This window comes from Nematolebias whitei, chromosome 18 (genome assembly GCF_014905685.2).
Source record: "Nematolebias whitei isolate Nwh7 chromosome 18, NemWhi1, whole genome shotgun sequence".
In the NCBI taxonomy this organism is placed as follows: Eukaryota; Metazoa; Chordata; class Actinopteri; order Cyprinodontiformes; family Rivulidae; genus Nematolebias; species Nematolebias whitei.
In genome coordinates this window covers 27,974,150-28,001,930 of record NC_056515.1, presented here as the reverse complement: position 1 = coordinate 28,001,930, position 27,781 = coordinate 27,974,150, and the positions used below count along the sequence as shown (strand labels likewise).

General features: G+C 38.9%; 1 protein-coding gene across 1 annotated transcript in view; it reads left to right on the top strand.

Moving 5' to 3' along the window:
- LOC119424530 (mediator of RNA polymerase II transcription subunit 13-like) overlaps positions 1 to 27,781 on the top strand; it is a 130,621-nt gene that overhangs the window by 74,847 nt on the left and 27,993 nt on the right. Inside the window, exons 3-5 of the mRNA XM_037692016.1 lie at positions 6,200 to 6,284; positions 13,490 to 13,573; positions 27,477 to 27,622. Coding sequence (XP_037547944.1) covers positions 6,200 to 6,284; positions 13,490 to 13,573; positions 27,477 to 27,622 — 315 coding nt within the window. The remainder of the gene's footprint in view (positions 1 to 6,199; positions 6,285 to 13,489; positions 13,574 to 27,476; positions 27,623 to 27,781) is intronic.

The following is a 27,781-nucleotide window of genomic DNA, read 5'->3' as shown; positions in this document are numbered from 1 at the left end:
ACAAACTACATCCTGCAAAAGACAATAATTGCAAAAATATATACAAAATAAAAATAAAAAAAAGCAATGCCTGACCTGCCTGAATCAAAAAAGGTTTGTGCTGAATTAATTAATTAAAACATGACTTGTTTAATGGCATTATTAATGTTGCGACAATAGACTCCTATCTGTGCTGATCAAAAAAACTCACTGCAGATGTGTTTCTGTATTTACAGCAGTTAGCTTTTATAACATTTTACTTTTCCTGGGCAGTATCTTGAGACAATATCAAGTACCCAATGGTGTTCACAAATCAACTATACTCATCAGTTTGATTATTATTAATAATAATAATAAAAATGTGTAGTCATCATTGTATATGTTCCCATACAATGGTGAAATTGGCTCCCTGCATTTAACCATTCCACCACTAGGTGGAGCAGTGGGCAGCTATTGAAAGCACCCAGGGAGCAATTAGGGATAGGGTGTCCTGCTCAGAGACACCATGAGATGACTGGGGATCGAACCCGGGACTTTTGGGTCCCCAGTCGGCTGCCCTGCCTCTACCCCATCTCAGCCACCCAATAAATGTAGCGTGAGATTTTACTGACGCCACACAGGTGTATGTTTGTCAGTTCCTTATATAGGTCATATTTTTATAGTCTCATACATAATACAGGTTAAAATAAATTAGAATTAACTTTATGTCTGGTGTTTTTAATTATTTTGTTTTTGTAAAATTTAGATTAAAAATTTACTGATTTGAGACATATATAATGATATGTTCCAGTTGTTCTCTGTAATCTATAAAAAGCTTGTTGATCCCTACATGAACACAACCACTTAGAAAACATATAATTACCATCTTTTATCCCCGTTTCTCTGTGTCAATCTTTACTCTGTTTCACTTTCCACCCATGTGCAAAGCCTCATGAACGTTTTTCCATTTTTACTGATAAAAGCAAATAACCGAGCTGTGGTTCTCTGAGCAATCACTCCACGCTTATTTGCATTCAAAAAAATAAGCGCACGCTTAAAAGCAAGCTGCAAAAAGACGCCAAGTCTCTGCTCAGACGTGCAGCAATGCAGCTAACAATGACTTTGTGTGAAATCACATCAGATTATACATAAACAAACATTTTCCAGTTAGAGCTCAATGCATGCATCCTGCAAAGACACAAAACATCACAACCGCTGGTGTTATTGATCCGAAACAAACAAGCAAATGAGAGAAACAAAAAGGAAGGAGAAGGAAATGTGCAGCACGGAGGTCATCATGTGCAAGATGGAGCGTTGTCACAGCTCAGCTCCCCGCCTTCGCTCTTCTCAGATCAATACCACCTTTGTATTTGTTCCCACCGTGTTGAGGCAGTGAGTGGTCAGTCCCTCTTGTGGTGGATGAACCAACATGGTCAGGAGACGTGCGAGACAGAAAAAATGAAAACGACAGAAGGACAAACACAGAGAGGTGGAAAGCTGAAGGATGGAAAAGCGAGAGAAGGAGAGGTGGAAATAAAGAAAGAGTGGACGTGGCGACCCAGTTCAATCACTGCTTGTTTGTGTTTTGGGCGGCGCAGCAGTTGGGAAGCATTGTGGCGTGAGGATGAGGGTGTGTGTGTGTGTGTGTGTGTGTGTGTGTGTATGTGTGTGTGTGTGTGTGTGTGGTAGAGGGGGTGGTCTGGGTGAATGAAACCTGCATTTGTGAGAATGTGACCTCACTTTACACACTTCATGTAAAGTCAGGCCCAACACTTGCGTGTGAGTACAGTTTGGGGACCTGCTATGGATTTACTACATATCCAAATAAACTGATACTTTTAGAGCTGCAGCTAATCCATAAATCAGAACATCAACTAATATTAATAAACTCTTAGACACAGTTTTAAATTCAATTCAATTCAGTTTATTTATATAACTGTCACAACAGATGCCGTCTCAGGGCACTGAACAGAAATAGTCATATATAAAATGTTAACAGAAATATTCATATTTAAACATAATAATTTAACATTATTTATCTGAGGAGCAGACTGCTTTGAGTTTAACTCCATCGCAGAACTCTCATCTTGAGCGAGCACGAAGGTGACAGTGGAAAGGAAAAACTCCCTCATGAGGAAGAAACCTTTAGCAGAACCAGCCACAGGACAAGCGTCCATCTGCTTCGACCGGATTTAAAAGGAACTCAGAGCCGACCTTAATGACCTCAGCCATTATTTTAGATATTGAACATTTAGTGTGACAATAATTATTTACCTCACATTTTATTTTCATTTTTTAATCATTTATATTGGTGTAAAATTTGTGTCTGTCTGGAAAATAAATCACTGCATGGATCATAATGAAACTTTCAGAAAGTAATCAGCAGTGTCGTAGTCAGTGAAAAACAGAATAAAAGCTTACAGAATATATCATCATGGCTTAATGACTCCTGCTTAAAAATAAAAAAAAGTGTATTTGCTTTTCAATAAAGAACACTCCATCACAGTCCTTGCATATTCAAATCAACAGGGATTCTATTGAACAAGTATCACAGGAAAAATATTTGGGAATAATTCTGGATGCTCAGTTAAACAATAAGAATCATGTTGATAAAATCTGCAAATATGTCAGATCCAACATAAATTCTTTTAAAATTATTAAAAAAAATGTTTGACACTTCAATGTGCAGGGATGTTCTTCAACTCAATGATTCTCTCACATTTGTCTTATGAAGCTACTGTCTGGTCACAGACTAACCAAACTACACTTAATCCATTGGAAAGTCTTTTTAATCAGGTCTTGAAGGTTTTATACAAAAAAAAAAAAAAAAAATCAGATTTCACCACTGTAACATTTTCGCTAAGTTCGGTATTTTAGAATTTTCCAATTTTATAAATTACAGTTTTCTTTATAATTGATCTTCAATTTTTTTTTTTTATGGATTTGCATCCAAGCCATTAAGCGATCGCATACAGAAACTGCAGGGCTACAGCAGATCTACCCGAGCAGCTGTAAATGGTGAATGTAAGGTTCCTTTCCGTAGAACCACTTTTGCTCAAAGTGCTATGTCTGTGAGAGGACCTGCAGTTTGGAACTCACTCCCTGTCAGTGTAAAGTCTGGAACCAGATTCAACATGTTTAAAAAGCAAACTAAACTCTGGCTGTGTCAAAAACAGCATTGCACTCATGCTTAATGTATTTTATTGTCTTAATCCATTTGTCTGACGTGTAGGACTCTGTTTATGATGTCAATATTATTTTTCATTATTTTACTCTTTTATTGCCATTCTGCTTCTTAATATTATTTTAGATACCCTGTGTATAAAAGCCCATCTAGGGACAAGTGCTGCAAATTAGCTCACGCTATAAGCGCCATGATACAGGCGTGGGACTGCTGCTTTATTCAGTTCGCCTATGTTGTTGTGTGTCTGTCCTTATCAAATAAACTTAAATTAAATAAATAAATTAGATGCTCATCTGCAATTTACTCATCTCAGTTCAAGATGGACACCACTGCTAATTTATTTTATTGAATGCAAAAAGGGCTACAGCTCAGTCAATTTGCATAACTTAAGCTTAATTTGTTGTGGTAGTAGCTGAGCGTCCTTCACAATGTATACTTTGCATGCTGTCTCATCTTGTTAGATCCATTAACATCACCTGACAAATGTATGTCATTCACAAGGTTTGACCAAAACAGCTTGAACTCCATTTTTTCTCATCACAAGGTGGTTTTAGTATAAAACACTCACATGAAAGGCTGTGGGTGATAGATATTCTCTAAAAGAATGCCAGTTTTATGTTTACAAGTTTAAGATTTATTGAAAATTCAACCAATTGTTATGCTTGATTATTACTAAGAGTGGACATGAGTGCCTACTTTCTTATTTATTTGTGGTCTGATTTGAATTCCTTCAGAAAATCAAGTATTGCAATTTATTTTCTTGATTAAACAACAAGCAGAGATGCCGTGGCATGTGGCGATCTTGAAGCCCTCCCGTCCATTTTTTCCGCGGTTCCTTCTCTCATCCAAAAATTGTCGCTGCTAACACAACAGAAGTTTGACGTTTTGGCTGTTCTCAAAATACCAAACTTGTATTAGTCACCAATGGGTGGTTGTACTGTTGCTACATTCATTTTACAACTGTTAATGATTTGTCTTAGTCATTCCTCTTCACTTTTTCCTAATCGAACATAATTTATGAGTCCATCTGTATAAGGTAAAATATGTCTGAAAGAAGATTACAGCAGTTTTCACATCTGGAAACCTATAAAAGGGTCATTTAAAGATATTACTGAAATAAAACGAGCTTTCAGTTTAACACAATAAACCCCAGTGCAACATTCATGAATAGAAGGTGTGTTAGTGTAAGAGAGCCCAGGTTTAACAGAATCCAGTTACTGCAAAACATTTCAGACATGATGCACTTCCTCATAATTCAGTTTGTGATGAATGATGGATTATGATGCTATAAATCCCTGTTGCACTTTAGCAGGGCATTTAGTGTTTTCAGCAGGCGTCTGTCTTGAGCCAGCTGTGATTTTCCTCTGATTGACTGCCAACAAAAATCCAAACGGACTGTCAGATTTACTGTCATTTTGAGACGTTATTGTTTCAGAAACCTCCAATTTGTCACACCTCGGTGCACAGAGCTGCCTCGTTGGCTCCACCAACATGAATCGTGAAACGCGTGTTTTCAGCCTTCTATGAAACGTGCCGTTGTCACAATATTAGGTTTGGTGCTGCACAGTGCAGGAATTACGAGAGTGAGTACAACAAGGTTCCTCTGAGTCTGCTTAAGGTCACGGGGTTAAGTTTGGCCAGCATTTGGGTGGAAGTGCTGAAATGATCGAAAGGTGAAGAGTCGCTTCCATGGATTTAGAGTAATAGGGGTCAAAAGCATGCTACGGCACCCGCCATGATGAAAGACAATGCATAGAGTTTGTAACAAAAGAAGAAAAAGTTCCTGATTTATTTATTTTTGAGAATGTGAAAGAAGGAGATGCCGAGACAGCGAGACAGCTAATGAGTTCTGGAGACTTGGCATTCTGCTCATGCTGTATCTCTCTCCTCTGTGGAAGAGCTGGCTGGAGCGGGTTTCCTGTCTGAGCCCTGAAGCAGGAGTAAATGAGGGGTGTGGGGGTGGAGTGAGGAGAAGGAGGTGGCGGAGGAGGGGGTGTTGGAAGCAACAGAACAGAGGAGAAGGAGAAGCAGGAGGAGGGTGAGGGGCGGGGAGGGACCAGTGTTGAAATTGAATGCCAGGGCGCCATGTTCTCATCGCCAGCGTTTCCATGGTTACAGGGTAATTCTGGCGAGTAAGGAAATTTCATTCACATTGGTATGAAGGAAGAAAAAAAAAACAGGAGGGAAATATTAACAAAGCAGCAGAGAAGCAAGGACTAAACCGTAGAGAATAAAAACAGATAAAAGGAGACAAAAAAAAGGAAGAATGAGTAAACATCTAAGGTTTAAGACACCCATCCCCCAGGCAAACCCTCTCTGTCTCATCCCTTGTTTTTCTTTTCTGTCTTGTGTATTCCTGTGATGCTCAGTTTGTTTGCCGCCACCCTATAAGCAAACACAGCACCCACCCACGATCTTCCAGTCCTTGCTGCAGCCTTGCAGGTATATGGTGAAGAACAAAGAACAAAACACTGCTAACTGGCCGATTTGGATATTTTTGTCAGCGTCTCTTTTTTTTAGGAGGAAGGCAATGGGGGGTTGGTGCCAGTGTAGCTCTGGAGAAAGGCGGCGGAGTAGTATGGGGCTATGAGAAATCAGGAGGCAGGGGAATTGTTGGCAACATGTTTGACACATTTGCTGGTTCCTCGGAGGCGCAGCAGAAGTTCATCTTGAAGCATTTGTCTTCGGTCGTTTCAGTTCAAAACAGAAAAAAAAAAATCAAACCAGCTAAAAGCAACGTGTGCACGTGAAAACTTGCGCACACAGGCGTGTGTGTCAACCTGTATACATACCGGCAAACTCTCACTCTCTGCCTAACAGGGGTTGACAACTGCATGGGGGTTTGACTGGGATGTCGCTGCAGCCAATGTGACAGCTGCACAGCCGTGCAGCCTCTGTACACAAATGTGCACGTAAACAAGCGTCATCCTCATTTCTGATATGAAGTGTAAATATTCTCATCAGCATGTGTTTTTACTGCTATCCATGAAGATGTGCACTGATTGAAAGTGATGTATGCTTATGTTTTACTCATATTGTTTGACTTGTGTCTTCCAGTGGCTGAGGAAGGGTTTTGGGAGTGTGGACTGTCTTACGAGTGCAGGACCCTCCTGTTCAAGGCCATTCACAACCTGCTGGAAAGGTAAAATGATTATTATCCGAGTTACTGTAAGAGCCACAGTATATATGTTGTTTCTTTTTTTAAAGTCTATTTTTATATATTTATTAATGTGAGCATTTGCATTTTTGTAAACACCCCCCCCCCCCCCCCCTCCCACACACACACAAATCTGCAAAGTTACAATCCCTGAAGTGTGGATCAAAATTTGTTATTTCTTCCTTTAGTACCTGAGTTGCCCAAAACTTATGTTTAAAAATGGATGATATGTCTCAAACGGTGGCACTTTATTTGTGGATGCTGCCAGAGTCTGTTTACTTGGGATGCGGGACAAAAAGTCCTCACATGCACCTGGGATGGAGAGAGGAAAGTGACACAGATTACTGGCTGAACAGAAGAATAAGAAGCGTACCAACACCAGCTAAATGTAAAAAATACATAAACAAAAACATTTCTTTTGCATATGAAAAGAAAAGCAAACATGATTCAAAAAGTGAGTTTAAATTTAACTAAAAATATGTTTCAGGGCTGTTATTTGTCTGTTTTTTAAAATGGATTTATTTAGCCCATTTATTGCAGAAAACTATTAATGGCAGCTATAATAAATCAGCTTGACTGTAAAACTTTATCAGTTGTAGACGTGCATCAAATAAGTGCTTTCTGGGCGTTTCAATAAAATCCATCCAGTGGTTTATGAGGTATTTTGCTAACAGATAAACAGAATTGACACCAACAGTTAATGACAAAGTTTTCAACACAGATGTATATACCATATTAATTGAAATGTAGTACTTTTTGGCACACACACAAAAAAAACCAACTAGTTTTACTGGATCCGTTCTTAATTTATAATAAAATAAATTACAGGCATTGTAATTTAATAATATTTATTAATCATAGTTTTTTTTTTCCAAATAGCAATATGTGGCACAATATGCAAATATTTTTAATTCTAACAAATTTTGATTTTATGGCTGAATCAATGGACGAAAATGTAATAATGATGATGACAACTATTATGATACTTGTAAATATCAAACAAGTTGAACATATTGTTAATGTAACAAAGCTACAGTCCACCACAGCCCATTTGGTCAGAGAGCTTAAAAAAGGGCATCCCACAAGGCTCAAAACTCGGTCTTTTGCTGTTTAATCTCTTAATAAATGACTCGCCTCTGCACTGCTCAGGTGTCTGTCAACTTTATGCAGATTCCGTTCTTTATGCACCTGCTAAGTCACTAGAACAAGCTGCAGAAACTGCATCCAACTGTATGTCTGACATCCAGCAGTGGCTCTGAATCTTTCAAAAACAGTCTCCATGTGTTTCTCAATAAGAAAATTTGATTTAAAAGAAAAATGTCATGTTCATTTACAAAATGAAAGAAAAAATCACTCTCTTGCAGAATTTAAATACCTTGTTTTGTTGCTAGATCAACAACTTAAAATTGATAAACATTTAAAGACAATTTTAAAAAACAATACAAAGTAATATTAATTGTTTCAAACTAAGTAGATACTATATTCATTCAGGCATCCCTGCTATAAATGCATTCTATGATTTTTTTTTTGTCATTTACCATATTGCATGACTGCATGGGCTCAGGCCTCTCCAACTGCAATCAAATGCATTGGCTCTTTATAAAATCGGGCCATAAAAATCATGGATAAAAAGCTAATCCGCTATCATAGCTGTGCCATTATTAAGAAATATAACCCAATGAGCTTGGATAGCTTTATTAGTTTTTGTTTTCTTAAACTATTTCATAAATGCTTCAGTCGTGTAGCACCTGAGCCATTACTTACATTTGTTGAGAGACAGAACAACAATAGTCACTAGAAGTTCTACAAATCATGACTGTAAAATGCCAGTTTGCAGGACTGACAAGTTTTGGACAGACAGCCTTCTCTATTGGGAGTTGTAAGCTTTGGAACTCATATCTGATCTTAAGACCATAAGTGACATTAAAATATTCACTTCAAAGCTTAAGAATTGGCCAAAGATGAACCACAATTGTACTCATTTTAAAATGTTGTAATTGTTTTAACTCAGTCGTTTTAAAGAAATTGTTTTATATTTCTTTTTCATCATTTTTAATTGGTTTTTACTGTTGATCTTAACTTTTCATTTAACCAACTGTTAAAGGTCCATCTAGGGAAGGCTGTTGCGAATTAGCTTTGGCTATATACACTGTGATGCATTCATTAGATTGTTTTGATCTATGTTTCTTGAATCTGTCCCTATCAAATAAACAATACATTTAAAAAAAAAAGTGTTAATTTGTGAGACTTCCTGTAGTGGCAGGTTGGCTGTAGCAGTATCTTGATGGCGCTTCGCCACAGTCTCAACTATCATCGGTTCCACACCAGTTAAGTGTCTGCCCACTGCTGGTACCCACTCAGTCCGGTTTATGGGACCACCTTGTTCGTGGTTCCATGCAAACTACTCCTAGGTGCCACTTTTGACATAAGCAGACAGCAGCTGTTGATTGGCCAGTGGAGCTACCTCACTCATTGACCCACCCAACAAAACTACAAACTACCGTACATCTGAACCTCCATTTCCTCTCTGACCGTGTTGAGTGAGTGCCGTTTTTGTTAGTTTCTGGTATGGAAGCTCTAAAAATAGTAACCAATGATGAGTTACAGACCTTCCTAACTTTATTGGTCGATGTTAGGATTCAGTGTGAGCTGGACGGCGACTCAAGAAACGAGTGCATTTACAGAGAGATATGGAAGATGACGTAGCAGCAATGGCTACACCTGGACTTATAAACAGTGCTGCGATAAGCTAAATAAACTGAAGTTCCTTTAAAGGGCGATTTAGGCGGAGTGGCTCGAACACAATGACCTGATATGATGCCGCCCACTTTGCACTGGCGATCCTGCCCACAGAGCAGGGAAACAAAAGATTAAAAAACATCCTTTAGGCACGATTTCTACACAAGTACAAAAACAAAAGTCTGATTAATATATGAATTCTTTTTTTTCTTCCTGTTTAATTAATCCTAGTTTGAAGTGCAACTCAATCATTAACTAAGCTCTTCATGTGTCCAAAACTCAAGTGAGTTGGAACGTTCAAGAAGAAATCTCCAAACGAAACAACTAACAGTTAAACAGATACACAACCTTGGTTTTCTGTCATGAGTTTCATCTTAATGAAATTATAATCTGAGCGTTGAATCACTTGCCTAAGCACCCAAAGCTCTCCTTTCTGAGTCAGAGCCATCTGTTAAATGAAGCAGCACATATTTGTTCTCTATTATGTTAAGCCTCAGTGATCATCATAAGAGGAAGGCTGAATTAACCTTCCGATTACCTTGGAGCTGACTCTGTTTATAGCTAACTGTTCCAACACTAAAGGGATAACTTTCACTTCTTCTTTGTTCACTTTCTGCACACTATGGCAACGATAAAGCCGAACTTTATCAAGGAGGTTTTGTATATACATATAATTAATTGATAAATGTTTCAATATCTCTGTATTGTTAAAACTAACATTATATTAATCATGTTACACAACTAATTTAGAATTTATGATGAATGTAAGACATGTTTTTATCCAGTTTTTCTGTTTGCACAACTTAGTAAGGAATGTAATGATCCATCTATCCATCCATCCATCACTGCTTGTTCCTTTCCGAGTTGCGGGTCCTCATCTCCAGCAGTTCTTGTGCAAGAGGCATGGGACAACCCGGACAGGCTGCAAGTCCATCACACGGGCACCATTCATTCTTTGATCAGGAGCTATGATCATTCATTAATGAAACCAAAAACCAAAAACATGCATGTTAGGCTGTCTCAGGCCCAGGCCTCCCTTGCAAAAGAGATCTGTGATCTCAATGGGATTTGCCTGGTTAAATAAAAAGGTTAATAATAAATGACTTTCAAAGGAAATATGTTCTTAGAGTGTGAAGGAAAAAAAAAATCTGATATTTCAGTGAGTCAGTAAAAGTAAATGTCTTCTACCAGGTTTAAAGAGGAAGATTTACTGTACATCCCACTGCTGCAGGCTTTTGGGTTTGTCATTTATAAGTAGATCTCCTGATGCATGCTCAATAATCCAGGTAGAAAAATCGAAAAAAGTTAAATCTGGTACTCTGGACATTCAAAAAAACTACAAAAAAAATTGTAGAAACGTTTCATCTTTCATCCGAAAGACTTCCTCAGTCTGAGGTGCTGTATTCAGTTCATTCTTATAAATAAATAAATACATTTACAAGTAGAATTAAAAGTAAACTTTCTTAGATACTTACTAAAGAGTATAACATTGTTCAGCGGTTTAAAATAATGCGTTAGAGGCTAAATGTGTACATAATGTTTGGAAATGTACTGTTTTTTTGTTGTGAATGTTTTTAAACTTATTGTAAGAATGTATTTAAATCTAACAGGGATTAGTTAAATGTGTCATGGAGGGTACATCTGGATATTTGCTTCAATCATAACTCTGTGCACAGGAACATTAATACGCTTCATGTGGAGTATGAGCTCCTAATTACAGGCTAAAAATTTTAAATTATTCCAGCTTCAGTTTAAAAAAATCAATCAGAAAACTGGATTGCTAATGAAAATTGAGTTGTGTAATTTTGTTATTCCCCTTATATTTGATTTGATTTGCTTTTTGGCATTTCATTGGAAGAGACTTTCAAATTTCATAACACACATACATTAATTATTAAGATTAAGATAACGCCATGTGCTTTGTACCTCAGTAGCTCTACATTGCAGAAAAGAAAAACTATGTTGTTCCTCAAGTTGTTTTTTATTATCAACAAGGAAAAGTAATAGGCCAGGTGATGGCAAGCCTTTTAATACACCTTTGGAAGCCCTGTTGGTTATGTACAGTAGTGTTTGGAGGGTAGAGCGTACTCCAGCGCCAACAGCTCCAAAAGGCAATGAAAGCCCAATTTTTCCAACACAGCAATCCAGAGCAGCAATTTCAGTCCCCCTTTCTGTAATCATTTTTGCTTTATCGCTGTCCTGTGGAAACTTGTCTCTTTTCTGTAGAGTTTCCGCTGAAGTGTGTTGCTTAGCAATTTAAGCTTTAAGAGTTAGATTTTTGAACTACTCAGATTAGTGTTTGGATTTTAAATGGCTAATTAAAAGAGTGGTGTTGAATACAGCTCTATCACGACAGCCACAAGAAACGCCTAAATTGCAAACGTTCTAAGTAGCTACTATGCTTCATTTATTATTTAGTATTTTAAAATGATTTCATACTGCAGAGATGTTGGCATGTTACATTACAACAGCTGTCCTACTGTGGCAACCAGGTTGATGTAAGATGTGCAACAAAGATTGGGAGTGGAGTGTAGCATCTCCATTACTACCAATCAGTGAAAAATATGCCTCAATTGTACTTCAATATAAAAACTGTGATCAGTTTGAACATCCCTAATTTTACATATTTTTAATAGAAATTGTTGATTGCGTATTACTGGTGGATCTTCTTTGTATTGTGTAAGTTCGTTTCAGTGGTCTATTTTCAGTATGTATGAATCACCCCATTAGAAGAAATTTACCCAACTGGCCAATAAAGTAGAATATATCATAATGTTATATCATACTGTCTCATCACTTCATATTGTGTTGTATATTTTTGTACTAAATCATATCAGTTATTGGATAATTTATTTCTAAAAACTCTGTATTTGAGCCATCCTGGCTTAGAACAGTAGTTCCTATAGTTAGGGTCAGGACCCCACAGTGGGTCACTAAACACCAAATTGCTGGTCTTAAAATGATCTCCAGATTTCAAACAAAATTTGAAATGATTTCTGCTAGCATGTTTTAAATATAAATGTTACAAAAGATAAAAACAGTTCTTGTAAATATGTAGAATACATACGTATACATAAGTTATACGTCATATGGCAAAAAGTTTGGGAACAACCAACTTAGAGTTGCACCAGTACTGATATAGGGGGTCAGTGTTGATTTTCAGTATTTGATGATTACTCTGATAAGATTAGCTCAATTAAGATGTCACTTACAATACTAAAAGAAAGAAGGAAAATATATCAGTATGAATGCAGAAATAAAACTGAACTGAAGATAAAAGGAAATTGGATCACTTACTAAAATCATTTTGTAACTTTGTGAACCAGGTCACATGATTTAAAGAGGAATTTACTGACACCGGCACACACAGACAAGTCAAACTTCTGAGAGATGTGACTCTGTGAGCCGTCTAAAACAACGCCTTACAGGGAGCTCGATGACTGAAGGGAACTTTATGTGCTCACATTTTGATCTGCTCAAAATCAAAACGCTCTGAAAGGATATGTGGCAAAGTGCCAACCATTATGAGGAAAGCAATTTAGCATACGACTGACAGAAAACCAAAAAGAGAAACATGAAGATTTACTATGGTGTTTATAGACCAAGACTGGGTTTTTCTGACTGAGCACCAATAAGAAAGCTTGTGTCGGACTGTACCCTGATTTAACAAAAAGTAAAAGTCCTTGCTGCTGCAGTTTATGTATAATATGCTAGAAGCAATTCTAACGAGCCAAAAGTAAAGTAGAAAGTACTCATTTTGTCTAAGTTTTGTTAAAAACAAAAATTTCAACAAGTTCAACTAGATATAAAGTTGCTGTATGAAATTATATTAAAGTTCACAACATGTTAAATCACTTCTCTTATCCAGCTGTAGATATGGTAATACAGTAGTCCCTCGCTACTTCACAGTTCGTTTTTCGCGGACTCGCTCTATCGCGGTTTTTCAAAATAAGATTGGCCATGACACAATTGGCTGATTGATGGATGAGCCGCATGATATGCATTGAATTTGTATTTAAAATAAGTTATTTTAAATCATTTAGCACCTGCTGCACCTTTGTACAGCCCATACTGCAGGATAAACTTCCTGCTGCAGCTGATCAGGCCACGCCTACTTCTCCATGCAGAGCGGAGAAGTAGGCGTGGCCGAGAGCGCTTGCAGGTGGCTGAGAGCAGCGGAGGCAGAGAGCTGAAATCATGACATTCAGTGTTTTTTTTAGAGCATTTAGAGTTTAGAAGCATTGTTTAGAATATTGCAAAAGTGTGGGAAGGATTTTAAACACCTTAAATAAACTACTGGTACTACTTACTACTTGTACTACTATCCCTATTTTGCAGTTTTTCACTTATCGCGGGGCTTCAGGGTACAGATCCCCCGCAATAAACGAGGGACGACTGTAATGTTTTCTAATCCCGACTTGATTTTCTTTCTTTCTATCTAAACGCTGCAGGTGTTTGATGGATAAGGGCTTCATAAGAGTCGGGAAGTGGTTCTTCAAGCCACATGAACTGGAAGGAAAGTCTTTGGGCAACAGGTAAGAATTCATGCACACTAATTATTTGCTGCATAGAACTTCTGTAAAATACGTTGGGTCTTTTTAGAACTCGTGATGCACTGGGGAACGTTTGAAATTGCGATACAGTGAATCAGCATGAATGACTTTCATGTGATCCAGTATTTGTTAAGTCCTCTTCAGCAGCTCGCCAGCGGTGTGAGTCTGTAAAGAACCAGCACATGTGAATGACAGAGCTGATAAAACTGTGAGTGAGAGGAAGCTTGTGTGTGTGTGTGTTGGCAGTGCGGGAGACAGACAGAAAGACGGAGTATAATGAGGAGTAGGTGTGATGACAGCTCAACTTGTTGCTTCAAACATTAATCCGTCAACTGCTCAATTTTCTGGGTGATGAAGATGCAACTTTCCTCACATCTCTAAATTACCCTTGTTTAATTATTGAACATTCAAGTCAATCTTTTTATGTTTAGTGGCAACAAATAATGAATAATAATAATAATAATATAAGTGCTTCAGTGCTGCACGCGACAGGATAAACCCACTAGCGACAGCCTTAAAGGGCGAAGCCTATATGAAATAGAATCTATTGTTATTAAAAATTGTACGGTGCACCATGCAAAATTGAACAAAATGTCATTTATTTTCTCAGCAGCAGTGTAGGAGTACATAATTTACATGCATTTTATAGACTTTGGTGTTTAGGTATATCTGTGGCTGTGTGTGTGTATTGTGGTCACCTCGTTTGTGACCTGAGTTCAGCAGTGTGATAGCTCGTTGGATGAAACTGTTGCAGAACCTGATGGTTTGGATCCTGTGGTACCTTCTGCCAGAGGTCAACAGAGTAAACAGTCCATATTGTGGTTGTGAGTTATCTCTTTTGAGTTTATTTGCTCTGGTCAGACTGCATTGAGACCAATGTCCTGGATGGATGGGAGGGGCGTCTTAATGATCTTCTCTGCTGTTCTCACCATCCTCAAATCCTTCCAGTCTGCAGTCGGGCAGCTTCCTTCCCAAAACTGAGGTGCAACTGGTCATGATGCTCTCGATGAGGATGTGAGCATAGTTGCCAAGTCTGCTTATTATAAGCGTCTTTGGGCTTGTTTTTTTCTAAAGTTGCTTGTAAATCTTGTGAGTTGTGGGTTGCGGTATTTTGGGATTGACTTTCTTTCTGAGTGAAACTAGTTGATTATCTCCCAGCTCCGCATAATAAAGCAAAAGATGAGTGGTAGTAGCTACTTTGTCCCTTCCACGCCCCCGTTTTCTGTTTATCGCTCCCGCCCAAGTTGGCGAGGCGACAGGCGCACACATTATGATGTCTATGGGTGCACACCCCAAACACTCATACTGTGGCTGACCACTAGGGGGCTCCACTCACACGCAGACACCAGGATGTTTTGTTTTTAAAAATATGTAGAAAAAAATTACATATGTAAAATTTATTTTTTTAATCAGAACTTAAAAGTATGTTATTCAAAGTGTTCAGCATAATTTTGCTGTTGTTTATGTGTAATGTCATAATAAATGTATGTTTATACTGTTTAAAAATGGCTTCTGTTTTACACAGTGTGGTGAGTTGCCAGTTGGGCTTGTTTTCATAGAGCTTGTTGCTTGTTTCTATTGCGAGATCTGGCAACACTGGACATGAGGCGGGTGGTGTGATCTCTTCAGCCTATGGAGGAAGTGCAGACGCTGCTGGGCTTTCTATAGGGACCCGGTGTTTCTTAACCAATACAGTGTGAAAGCAAATGTGCAACAAATATATATTAAATTAAAAAAAAAAACACATCACATTTGACTTGCAACCAGGGTGTCCCCGCCTCTCACAGTAACTGCTGGATATGGGCACCAGTGACCCCCGCAACCCTAAAAGGAAGGAGTGGGTAAAGATAAAGGACGGATGAATACATCACATTTGTTTAACAAGTAAGCTGTCTTGCTTTGTTTTCAAATTGCTGCAAATTAGGTGATGCAAGTTTTGGGAGAGCAGGTTGAAGGCTGACACGTGTGTCAGCGTGTTTTTCACTTGTTCTGCATAAATCAGGTGTGTTGTTGTGCGATGGTGACATCTTTTATTCTGACAGTCACAAAAACTAGAAAATGAACAAAGCACCTGAATAAAATCAATCAACTAAAACTTCTGCTCAGATCTAATGAGAAGGATGTGTTTTATTTGTTTAAATGGGAGAACAACTTTTAGGAGGCACGAGTTTATCCCTTCAATAAAGTTTTACAGACACAGATGAGCACAGATGTGGTGCCTCATGTTGATCAGTTTCATACAAAAACATCAACCTGTAGTGGCTTCTCCATAATCTCCTCTTCATGTGAGAATGTGGAGGAGTTTCAGTGTTGTGCTGCCTGTGGATGAATAGTTCAGCTTCTGCAGTGATGCAGATGATTTAACAAACCTTAGTGCTGAAGAGGGAGCCCCAGCGCTGACGCAGCTCTTGCTGGAGAGATTATATCTCCCCGTTGGCTCGGAGCAGCTGGGGTTCCCCCTGCGGACAGAACGGGCCGTCTAAGCTCCCACAGTTTCTATCATGACTCTAAAAGTGGACTAAACTGTGAGTGAGTGGGTTGTACATCCTGTTGGAAACACTCCAGAAATCAGCGTGCATTTTTAAACTAATATATATAGAAAATAGATGGAAAAATGTTTAAAGGTACTTTTAGGTCTCCTGTTCCAACTGCTGTAAAATTGTTTTGTTAGATTTTCTGCACTTGCTGTGTAGCTTTTGTTTCTTTCACACTTTTTGTCCATCTTTCTTCAAAAGCCGCCAGCTATGGTCCAAATCTGGACACTTTGCTTGTCCTCCATCATTTCTTGCATAACTTTGCACGCAGATTGCACACACAACAGCCATCATTGCACTGCTAAATATTCCTAATAAAACAGGGCACAATAATGCTATTATAACATTTAAATTGCAGCATAAAAAATGTTGTGTTTCTATGTTTTTGTTAAAAATTTTATTAACCTTTTCAGACTGCATGGGGCTTGACAATGACTTTAACAGATACACAATGACTGGCAGAGTTTTCACAGGCTAGTTAAAAAAAGACCAGTCTTTTTAGAAAAGAGGCGGCCCACTTTGTTTCTGAAATACTCAGATAAAAAGCATTGATGCGATTGTTTTAAAGAAAAGGGAGCAATCGGATGTATGATATACATTTGGAGTTTTTTGCAGCCACTTGCTAGAATAGTACATCACCTTGCAGTAAGACAAACCAAAGCAGAAAGTTTAACACAACTAAATGGTTGGAGACGGGCGATTCTAGGATCTGACCTTTAGGGGTGCTTAGCCCCCAGTATATACAATGGCTCTCGGCTTGAACAATGCGCCCCATGGTGTGGTTTGTGAGAAGTGCAAAAGCTTACATCACCTGATATTCCCAGCTGGTCTCCAATCCAAGTAAATGGACTGTACTTATATAGCGGCTTCCTATCTTATGAAGATATTCAAAGTGCTTTGCACTACAATCTGTGCCCTCATTTACCCATTCACACAGCACTCTACTATATGCAGAGAATAATCAGAGCTTTATCATACAATGTTGGGACAAACATCAGAGGCAATGAGGGGTTCAGTGTCTTGCCCAGGGAGTACTATTAACCAGGCTGACCCTGTTTAGCTTCTGGGATCAGGTGTGCTCATGGTGGTATGGCCAGAAACAAGAGCTTCACTCACAAATAAGACTTTTAAAGGAGTCATAGCAAACAAAGACAACAGATCAACCAGAAGTTGCAACATATATCTACATACAAAACACACAAAACAAAGCACAACTAGCTTTAAGCATTAACCTTTAATTTAACCATTAACCTATGAATTCAAAAAGTTTGTAATGCAAAACCCCAACAACGTTCTCAGAGGAAAACCTTGCTCCTGCAGGTAACGGGTGTTTACCTTCATGACAAATTGAGGTCACTGATTGGTCAGTTGCTGATGAGCGTACTGGATTGATTGACAGGTGACCTTGAGAATCTGACTGGTGCAACAACAACAAAAATCATAGATTTTACCGGCCTGTTTAAGACTATCTTCCATATTTATATTTATTCAATATTTTGGTGAATCTAAGATTTGAGAGCTAAGCTTCCTTACGCAATCCTAATGATGGTTTCTTAATTTTTCAGGGGTGCTGAGTTAAAATTTAGGGGTGCTTGAGCACCCCCCAAAAAGAGGCTAAACTCATCACTGGTTGGGTGAAACAGAGCCAGCTCAAGCTGCCTATCTGAGATTTTAACTGTCATTTGTGCAATTAAAGTTTTGATTCTGAGTGAACGGAGCAGAAAAGCTTTTAAAAACACTTTTTTTTTAATTCCACATACTCAGATCTGTGTTCTTGTGTTTGTTTGGTGTTTACAGTGACAGTTGCTATGAATTAAGTTTGTAGCAAATATGAGGGAGGGGGAATCACTTGAAAAGCACATATTGCCAACGAAGACAAATAACTGTTAAGAGCGGAGCAGACAGGTGGGTTGGAATCAAAAGAAACATAAACGCAAAGTAAAGAAGTGTTACAATTTACATCCAGCAACTCGCGAGAGAAGTAGGGCGTGTGAGAAATGCTCTGGTGAGTGTGCAAACGTGCAAACACAAGTGCAAAGATTCGCTTTTGGAAGGCTCACCTGCAGTTTCGATGAGTGCGGTGTCGTTCCTGTGTGCGCTCGTGCACCAGTGAGACTTCTGTTAATTCCTCTCCATTTTTAAAATCTGGAATAAGTTAACCCCCACCCCCCCCACCCCCCCTGCTGAACCATCGCAGACTCCTTCCTTCTGTAAATTATTGAACAATTGAAGGTGAACATCGAGAAGGATATGGAAGAAAAGGAAATTTCTTGAACAATAATGCGCCAACAAGTAGAAACCTTATGAATGTCCTTTTGTTCCTAAACTACTTTTATGTATTTTATAAATTTAAATATATATGATCAGCTGTCATCAACCCCCTCCCCCCCCCCCCCCCACACACACACACATCATCTCTTGTTTTAATTGTTGCAGTGTCACTCATTTGTGAAAGCACCTGCAGCTTTCTGGAAATCAGGGCTTTCATGCCGTGAGAGGAGCTCGCTCAGTGAGGCGCACAGTGACCTCCATTCTCAGCACCTCCTTTGTCTCTTCTTCTCCAAACTGTGCCTTTCATCTCCAACAGGGGGCGTTTTGGTGCCAGCTCCAACACCTTGGCACCGCTGCCTTTGTCAGGCTTATCTGGCGTTTATCTTGTTTGTGTCCATGGAGCACAGCAGGTTGTGGCAGATCCAGGAGATAATCCCCCCCCCCTTCCACACACACACACACACACACACACAACCCCTTCTTCTCCTCCTGAGCCCAACGCCGCTGCTCTCTTTGTGTCTGAATGGAAGGGAAGCACTTGCGGTTGGTAAGGCGTTGCATCAGACGCTGAAGGGAGGAGAGCACCAGAGAGAGAGAGTTTTGCAGGGATCCAGCGCGAGCGCAAGGGACGAGGCATCAGACGGAGAGGAAGAGGAGGGAGGAGACGCTCGGTGTGTGGGGGAGTCGGGTGGGGTGGGGATCAAAGAAGGTGGGGGGTCGTAAATTAATCATCACTATAGACGGCTGAATGGATGTATTAGAGTTTGTCTCTCTCATTAGTCCAGTCAATTCGGTGCATGACAAACAGTGCACTGTGTTTTTTTTTTTTGTTTTTTTTTAAGTGTAGCTGCTTTCATTCCACTAATGGCCAAAAACTCATGCATAAATAATATTCGTAGTTTAGCATAACAGACTTGAAAACCTGCTACCATTTCTGTTTGAACACTTTCTTTGTTTGAAATCCTCGCCTGACCTGACACGAAACAGCTTTTTACATTTCTTTCTGCTTCCACCTTTCCTCTCATCTCTTGGGACAAGGGACACAGACACATAAATAATCACCAGCACCAGCAGTTTGATAGGTGGCCACATTACAAAGACACAGAAAACAAACAAAAAACATAGTAAAGAATTAGAGGCCAGCCAAATCTGTTTTATTTTAAAGGCTAATGGCTGATTTATTAAACTGATTTGTTTGGTTGATTTTGGCCCCATAACGTCCTAATTTAATATTCATAAACACTATAACGTTTTCAAATCACTGAAAACAGTGATTATCTGTGATTAAATTATTCAGCTCTATAGAGCCCAATCGATACATTTTCCAACCATAAACCATATGAGGCTGCTGCAAATGCAGCATAAAGTGAATATAACATATTTTGTCTAAAAGTGACTGTCAGTGTAATGATCGAAGGGGTGTAATGTCAGTGTTATGTGTATTATTTGCACTCATCATGATCAATAACTCTCGTGTGGGAACGTTCTGCAATGTCCTTCTGCTCATGTTTGTGATGTGTGATATTAACGGTCCCATGTAATCACTCCTACTGTGACCAGTCAGTGAGGAACAGAAAGAACTGGTTGTTTTGATATCCTCAAGGAGGATATGGATATGGAGGTTATTCTATAAAACTAACTTGTCCGCTTCGGGAAGTTAGAGCAGGTCAGGGTTTCACACGGATGAGAGCACTGATAACAGTGTCATCTTGTAATTGCATGTTCTGTGAACTGTTGGACTGCTCTCCAAAGCTTTGTAAATAAATCTGGATGAACTACACCTTAGTCTAGTCTGTTTCGCCTTCTATCCCTCCGGATAGAGGGCGAAACGTATTTCCATAAAAAAATTCACTGTCCAGACCATTATTGGATTTTGTACTTAGATGATTGAGCATGAACTTTGATGTCTTGAACCGCTTTGGCTGTGGCTGCCTGCCTGGGAGGAGTCGACGGGGGACAGGACAGCCCCCAGAAACCATCTTATTACCAGCAAACTGGTTGGTCCACTAAAGGAGCGCACTGCTCAGTGGTGAAAAAGTTTACTTGGGACTGATGAACCCTCCGGATAGAACGAAATATCTTTCCAAAAAAAATAAACTGTCCAGATGACCTGATTGACCATTATTGGATTTTATACCTGGATGATTGAGCATGAACTTTAATACACCTTGGTCTGTTTTTGGGAATCTCCTTTTTTCCACGACAGTAACCTTTAAATTTTCAATCAATGACTTATCCAGTAAGTTCCTCAAATATAATAATTGAAGCTCTATACATTTCTTGATTTTGTTCTTTGAATAAAGGTAGCGCAACGTTCTGGTCAGTTTCTTTGCAGTTGTTCAAAGTTGTGCTGCACATCTGCCATGAAAAAGTCACCCCTGTAGTGAAAGGTTTATTGACAAAAAAAAAAAAGATGTGGCGATGTAACAACACTGCTGCCCAGACTGGACTACCTGCCCTTTAATAGCTTTAATGCAGGGATATGCAACATTTACAGTCAGAACAGATGATTATGCCATTTCTACCAATAAATCAAATTTACTTTAATGTATGTTTTTTTATTTACTATCAAAGAAAGGGTGCAATTTAATTATCTGAGTGCAAAACTGCACTTTATTTCCTCCTCAGCATCTCGCTTGAATGTTTTCACGTGTTTTTAACTTTCTGGTAGATTTACAAGGAAAACAATACTGTAGTGTTGAAAGTTGGAGGAATGAAGTTGTTAATAAATCATCAGATCAACCTGATCAATTTGTTTAGCTCTTTTTTGCATTTTTAGTCTCATTCTGTCTCAGAAATATATTTCATATATCTGCAGAAAACTACAAAACATAACCCCAATAAAACTGGGTTTTTATTCAGTCTACTGTTAATTTGAGTACATAATAAAAAATGGGTACAAAAAATTGTATTTGTATTCATCATTATCATTCTCTTTACTCATAATGACATTTTACAAAAATAAAATCTCAGATTTGACCTGCGTTGGTTTTGTCTAAGGTCATTTGTTTTACACAGACTAAATGTCTTAACAGATTTATTTAAAATGAGGCAAGTCAGACAGCCTTGTACAAAGTCTGTAGTATAAAAGTAAATTAAATTTAATCATGTTCACAATGGCAAAATATTTCCACCTGACCCAGTTGTGCTTATGTTGCTGCTTTTTTCTGTCCCTGAATGTCAGAAGAGAAAAGTCTAAAAAGGAAAAAGAAGAATAAAAAGAGCGGTAGTGAGAAAGTCTCACACATTACATCTCAACTGAGTGTTAGAAGCTCAAATATGTGGTTTAAGCAACCATTAACTGATAAAATAGAGACACTCATTTGGCTAATGTTGGATTGAGCCTTTTAATTTTTGACAAAAGAAAGAGAAGATGTGCCAGTGTGTGAAAGGTGTAATATTCTAAATATAGCTTAATTAGAGTTCAGAGGATTTTTATTATTATTATTTTTTTTTTTTTGGTCTGGCTATACATGTGACTGACAAGTAAAATGCTCCCTGGAGTGGTGGACTGTTAAACACTCTGACAGCCAGACTCTGTGGATAAGTGGGTGAATGAATCATAGTGGTGACTGGCAGGCTATAATGAGCATAGGTGAGAATAAAAAAAAAAAATCATAACATCACTTTAGCAGTCATTGATGAATATGGTAATTACTGTGTTTGTGCTAAAGGCTTATAAAACTGATAAGGGACTGACACTAGGCATATTATCTGGATGTTATCAGACTTTAAAAAAAACTACACTGATTGTAGTAAGTGTCAAACCTGCTTTTTCTTTTATATAAAAAGCTGCATTATAAATTTGTAGGCTTTAATATATATATATATATATATATATAGGACCAAAGCAAATAAACAGTGAGGAATCACGGAGCGTGTGTGTGAGAGCAATATATGCAGAGGAAAGAAAAGCCCACAGATTGATGAAGAGGATGCTGATGCATCATAGTTGAAACCTACATCCAGATGCACTCTTTTGTTTTTAATTAGGACAGAACATGAGAAGTTGAAGCCTTTAGTCGCTTGGTTTGTCGTTCTCACTGAGGTCAGCAGCTTGTGCATTCTGCACTTGTTTGTGTGAGAAAATCTGAACGAAACCACCGTTTTTTTCATTTCTACTGTGAAACTATTGTCAGTTTCATTAATGTGGTATTTCTTTGCATCGTGTGCTTATTCAAAAGAGCCTAAGTGTGCTGCTTGAACTGGCCACCTTATCGCTGCGCGTCCACATAAATGCTGTTCGAGCATAAACATTGTGATAGCAGTTGTGGGAAAAGCAACACGGGGGTGGGAGAAGGAGGGGGGCACTGAATAATACATCAAACTTAGTGCATCTGCCTTATGGTACTTTTACTGGTGGTGTGTACTGCAGTGCATACAGCACGCACACACCTGCATGAGCATCGTTGTGCATGCGTGCTGGTTTAGTAGCCGTTGTTTGCTTGAAATAAACAGTCGTATCCCCTGGAAGCAGATTTAGAGGGGTGCTCACAAGAGTTTACAAGAGTGCAAACATCCCCTGCCATGATCCATGTGCGTCAGAGGAGTGTCTACTTGTGTGTGGAAACGGTGCAAAGCAGACTAACTCATGGTGATGCTGCTCCAGTAGACTGAACATTTCAGGTGCAGATTAAAGGAGATTAATCTCTCAGATTGGAGAAAACTCTAAAAAATAAAAAGCCATCTGTGGTAACAATCTGCACACTGTTATCACACCATCGGATTAAGATGTGTCTTAATAGCAAAGATACGAGCACTGAGTATAATCCACATTTTTTTCAGTGTTTAAATCTCGCTTATCTTTTTTTTTTCTTTCTATCAGTACAGTTATTTTCTGTGCAGATGTGTTAAGTCCACGATGCGTGTCGAACATTAATCAGCTCCCCTGCTGCCTGTCGGGCTCACTATCAGAGTTGCGAGGAGGTGGAAAGACACATGTTGTTACACGATTCCAACACAGACCCTGCTCCCCTCTCTGTCATGTACACTCACGAGCATCAACTGTTGTGCATTTGGTGGTTTATGGTGTTCGATACTCTAAATTTAGACGCCTGAATGTGACACCCTCACATGGACATTATGGGATGTACATTAGCTGATTGATTTCTCCGTAAAATCACACTCACAAGTCGCCCATTAAAACTCTGATCTCATCGATATGTGTGCAGCATTTGCAGCAGGCGGCGCTGAATTATTCACTGTCTCTCGTTGATCTTTTCTTTCTTTTTCTTGTTGTTTTTTTTTTTTTACATTTCCTTATCTTCCTAATTTCCTCTCACTCGCCACAGCTTTCACATTTTGTCTACTCATGCGTGTCCTTAATTCCCCATGTCTCCGTCTTCTCTCTCCTTTCTTCGTTTTCACAGTCTGTTCGTTTTTTTTCCCTCTCTCCTCCTGTCAGCCCTCAGGCATGTCTCAGCCATCTCTCCTCTTCATTTATTAATACCTGTACTCATACAGCCGAGCACACACACACACCGTTGCCTCTGCTCGGCGTTCTCACACACACTCATGCCTGCCGACTGCGCTGAAGTCCCAGAGGATGCGAGGAGCCCGGAGTGTCCGCACACTCACACCAGCTTACAGTGCAGGAAAATGCCCTTTGTAAAAGGACAGGGAGCATCAATCTCCCAGCTGGGTCAGCACGCAGTTTGATGCTTTTTTCTTTTCTCAGACCTGCGTGCGCTTGCACTTTATTCCAGTCGCCATAGATCTGATGTCACAGTTGTCATAGATTAGTTATTGTTTCACCTGACTGCAGTCTCAGTTGTAATTATTTACTGAGCTGCACAAACGGGTCGTGCTCAGAATCAGGGAGGCTTGACAAACTATTATTTTAATTATTTTAATAGAGAGTATTATTTTTGATATGCAACTGATTAACTTTCGGAGTCGACAGCTGCCATGGCCGATTAACCTTAGAAAACATGAAAACTGCAATAGTTCAGCCAAATCTACTGATATTGTGCTAATATTGGGTTTGGTTGTAGCTGAGAATTATTTACATCACAGAAGTGCTACTCATTGCACAAGATATTGACTTAAAATATTAGCATTACCTCTTAGAGTTAATCATGTTTGTCTGTTAGCAAAATAACTCCTGAACCAATGGACAGATGTTAAGGAAACTTTCAGAAAATAATCTTTAGATGTACATCAAGAACTGGTTAATTTTTGGAGTCATTCAATTTTAATTTAACCTACCGTATTTTCCACCATACACGCCACACCACCCTATTAGTCGCATTAGTCCAAATATGTCTAGTAAAGTGGAAAAATCCATAAATGCATCACTTCTTTACTACATCACTTGTTGCATCTATTATGCGTCACCGCTGACAACCTGGAAATGTTGTGCTAAAAACCAATTGGCGGCCGCGAGAGTGTGCATGGGAGGACTTTAACCAGAATTTAACAAGATAATCAACTAAAAACAATTATTTGTTTGCTTGAAATTATAGCAAAGGTGAGTTTCAGTCTAACTTTTGCTTAATAAATACACTTTGACGGTCAAATCTGTATTTTCAAAAGCCGATACGCAGAAACAGGAACACGCAGAGGGCAACCCGCTGTGCATTTCTTCGAAATTTTACACGATTAACCACCTAAAAACAATTATTTGTTTGCTCAACATTATAGCAAAGGTGAGTCTCAGTTGAACATTTACTTAATAAAAGCACTTTAATGGTCAAATTAGCTGCATTTCACCAGAGTGGCACAGCGAAATGAAGCTGATTTGACGTTTGCTCCAGGTGAGCTGGAAGAAGGTGACAGGTTATGGCAAGCCGATTGTGTCATTAATAGCCACTTTGACCTATTACATGACTCAACAGCATGCTATATTACTTGAGTGCCATCTAGTGGCTGAAAATGGTAGTGTTCAATATCTTCAGTCAGAATGAATGAAAACAGTCATATCTCATCCAAAAACTGGTTTATAAATATGGGGAAAAATCTATAAATACGTCACTTCGGCATATAAAAACATTTAAACGTTTTTCTTAGTTCACATCTTAGATCTTATTACGTTTTTTTTTTTTTTTTACATTTTATTGTTGATGTAACTGGGACCCTGTGTACACAATTTCGTTCCGCCACATGTACCACATGTGGTGCGAATGACAAATAAAGAAACTCTGACTCTGACTGATAAGAAGCAGGGCATGCAAATTATGCAAAAAAAAAAGTGACTTATAGGATGAAAAATACAGTTGATACCATAGCTAATTGACATTTGCTTACACAAAAATTGATTATTTCACCATCAGTTTTACTGTTTTAAGCTAAGACTTAAATTTGTAGCACAACATACCACTGAATGTGACTTCTCAAACTATTGCATGAGATTGTGTATAATATTTTCAAGGTTTTACCAAATCCCTAAAAATATTCTGGGTGTACAACTCTGTTATGAAAGGCAGCAAACAACATGCATTATTTCAATATTAAGAATATTACGCCTTTAATTAAAGTCTGGGTTTAAAATAAACAATTAAACAAAAGAGAGACAAGATGCTTTTTTATTGTTTTTTGATCTATGGGAGACGTTGGGGAATCGTATGTTTGTGAACCCGTTCATTCAGATCAGTGCTCACATATATTAACAGGACTATCAACACAGGAGGGAAATAGATGTTCACGAATGCTTCATTTAACAACATTATTACATTTGAGCAGGGCTGCTAACATCAATCTGTCAGGAAACTAAATACTCCACCATCAGTCGATTGAATTTGTACTTTTTTCAAGGAAAAACAAAAATTATTTTTTGATTGTATCGATGCGTTTAGGATCAGGATTTTGCTTTGGTTATGTGGCAATATGGCCGATGAACACCCTTGTTGTTATTTTTTGCTTGTATGTGCATTTGTGCACAGCACCTCTTGACTTGCAGCTGTTTCCCTGAGCTTCCACCTATATTTAGCGCTTTGTGTGAATGGAGCGAGGCTCTGAGGACGAGGTTGGAGGGCAGTGACAGTGGAAGCGTTTTGACTCATGTGTTGTAGAGAGTGAACTGCACAGATGATGGACCACAGCGGTGCTTGTGCGTGCGTGGGGGGGTAGGTGAACTCAGCATGTGCCTCAGTGCCAGCTTGTTGCAGGCATGCATATGAATGCACTTAAGATTGTGCAGAGCTCTGTTCAAACCACCTGCTGTCATTAGAGTTCTTCTCTCTCTGGGAGCTCGAGGAATGTTTATGAAGCAGAAAACTTAGCCTCCGCTGCCCTTGGGTGACTTCAGCGCCATCTGGAGGCTGTCATCATCAAACCGGAGACATCCGGATTAAATAGCTGGTGTTTAGTCCTGGCCATGCATGTGGAACTGGCCATTTTATTGAATTTGATGATCCATTACAGCTCAAATGGAGGTCCAACTCCCTCAGGGTGAAGAGGATATTGCATAGGCAGCGGGGTAATCACAGTGCAATTACACTACCTGCTGACTATATTGTAACACTGATATATAAACCAAGGTATTTAGGAGGTTTACAGATTAAAGAATATATATCAGTGAAGCTGTCTAGGTGGTTAATGATGTCCAGCATGCCCACTGCTGTATAGATCGCAATAAAGATCTAACAATTACTTGTGCTTGATTAAAAAAGGAGCATTGCATGATGAACTGCATGCAGGCTGTGTAATAAAGAGGGAGTTGCATATGTAAACATGTAGCAACCACAATCAGTCATAAGGAAATGAGGATTTATGCCAGCAATAAGAATCATATGTGTGATGCAGAAGAGCTGTGGTGGGAAAACTCAGTGAGGCTTCAGTAGTCAATGGGTTTTTATGAAATGATGTTTTGTGGGGAAAAAAAATCTTTATTTGATGTTTTGCAACTTGAAAAGAAGGACTGTTTTGTTTTCTTTGTATTTACTGCACACGCTTGCTAATTTATTAATTTAATTTTTACTTTAATCTTAAATTGTACTCATGCACAAGCTGAATTTTAAAGTTCAAATGTTGCCTCCGTGTTTGTGTGACGTGGTCATTGTGCACCTGCCTCATTTCTGTTCTGTTTTATGTCTGGCTGTGAGTTCATTTCTTTCTAAATTGTGGCTGTCGTCTTTCCACAGTGAACATTTATCGTGTTCCTTCTCCTTCTTCCTCCACGGGGAGAGCAACGTATGCACAAGTGTAGAGATCGCCCAGCTCCAGCCTGCTTACCACATCACAGAGCACCACATCCGGCTCGCGCAGACCTCCACCACACCGGTGCAGGGTACGACCACAGATCAATTAACCTTTTTATTAAGTCTGTGAGCATGAACCAAAAACAACAGTGATCTTGTTTACGTTTTCTACAGTGACAATCACTGCTAAATATCTAATTATGATTATAAACAATGAAAGGAAAAATGTTATTTAGAGCACTCGTTTT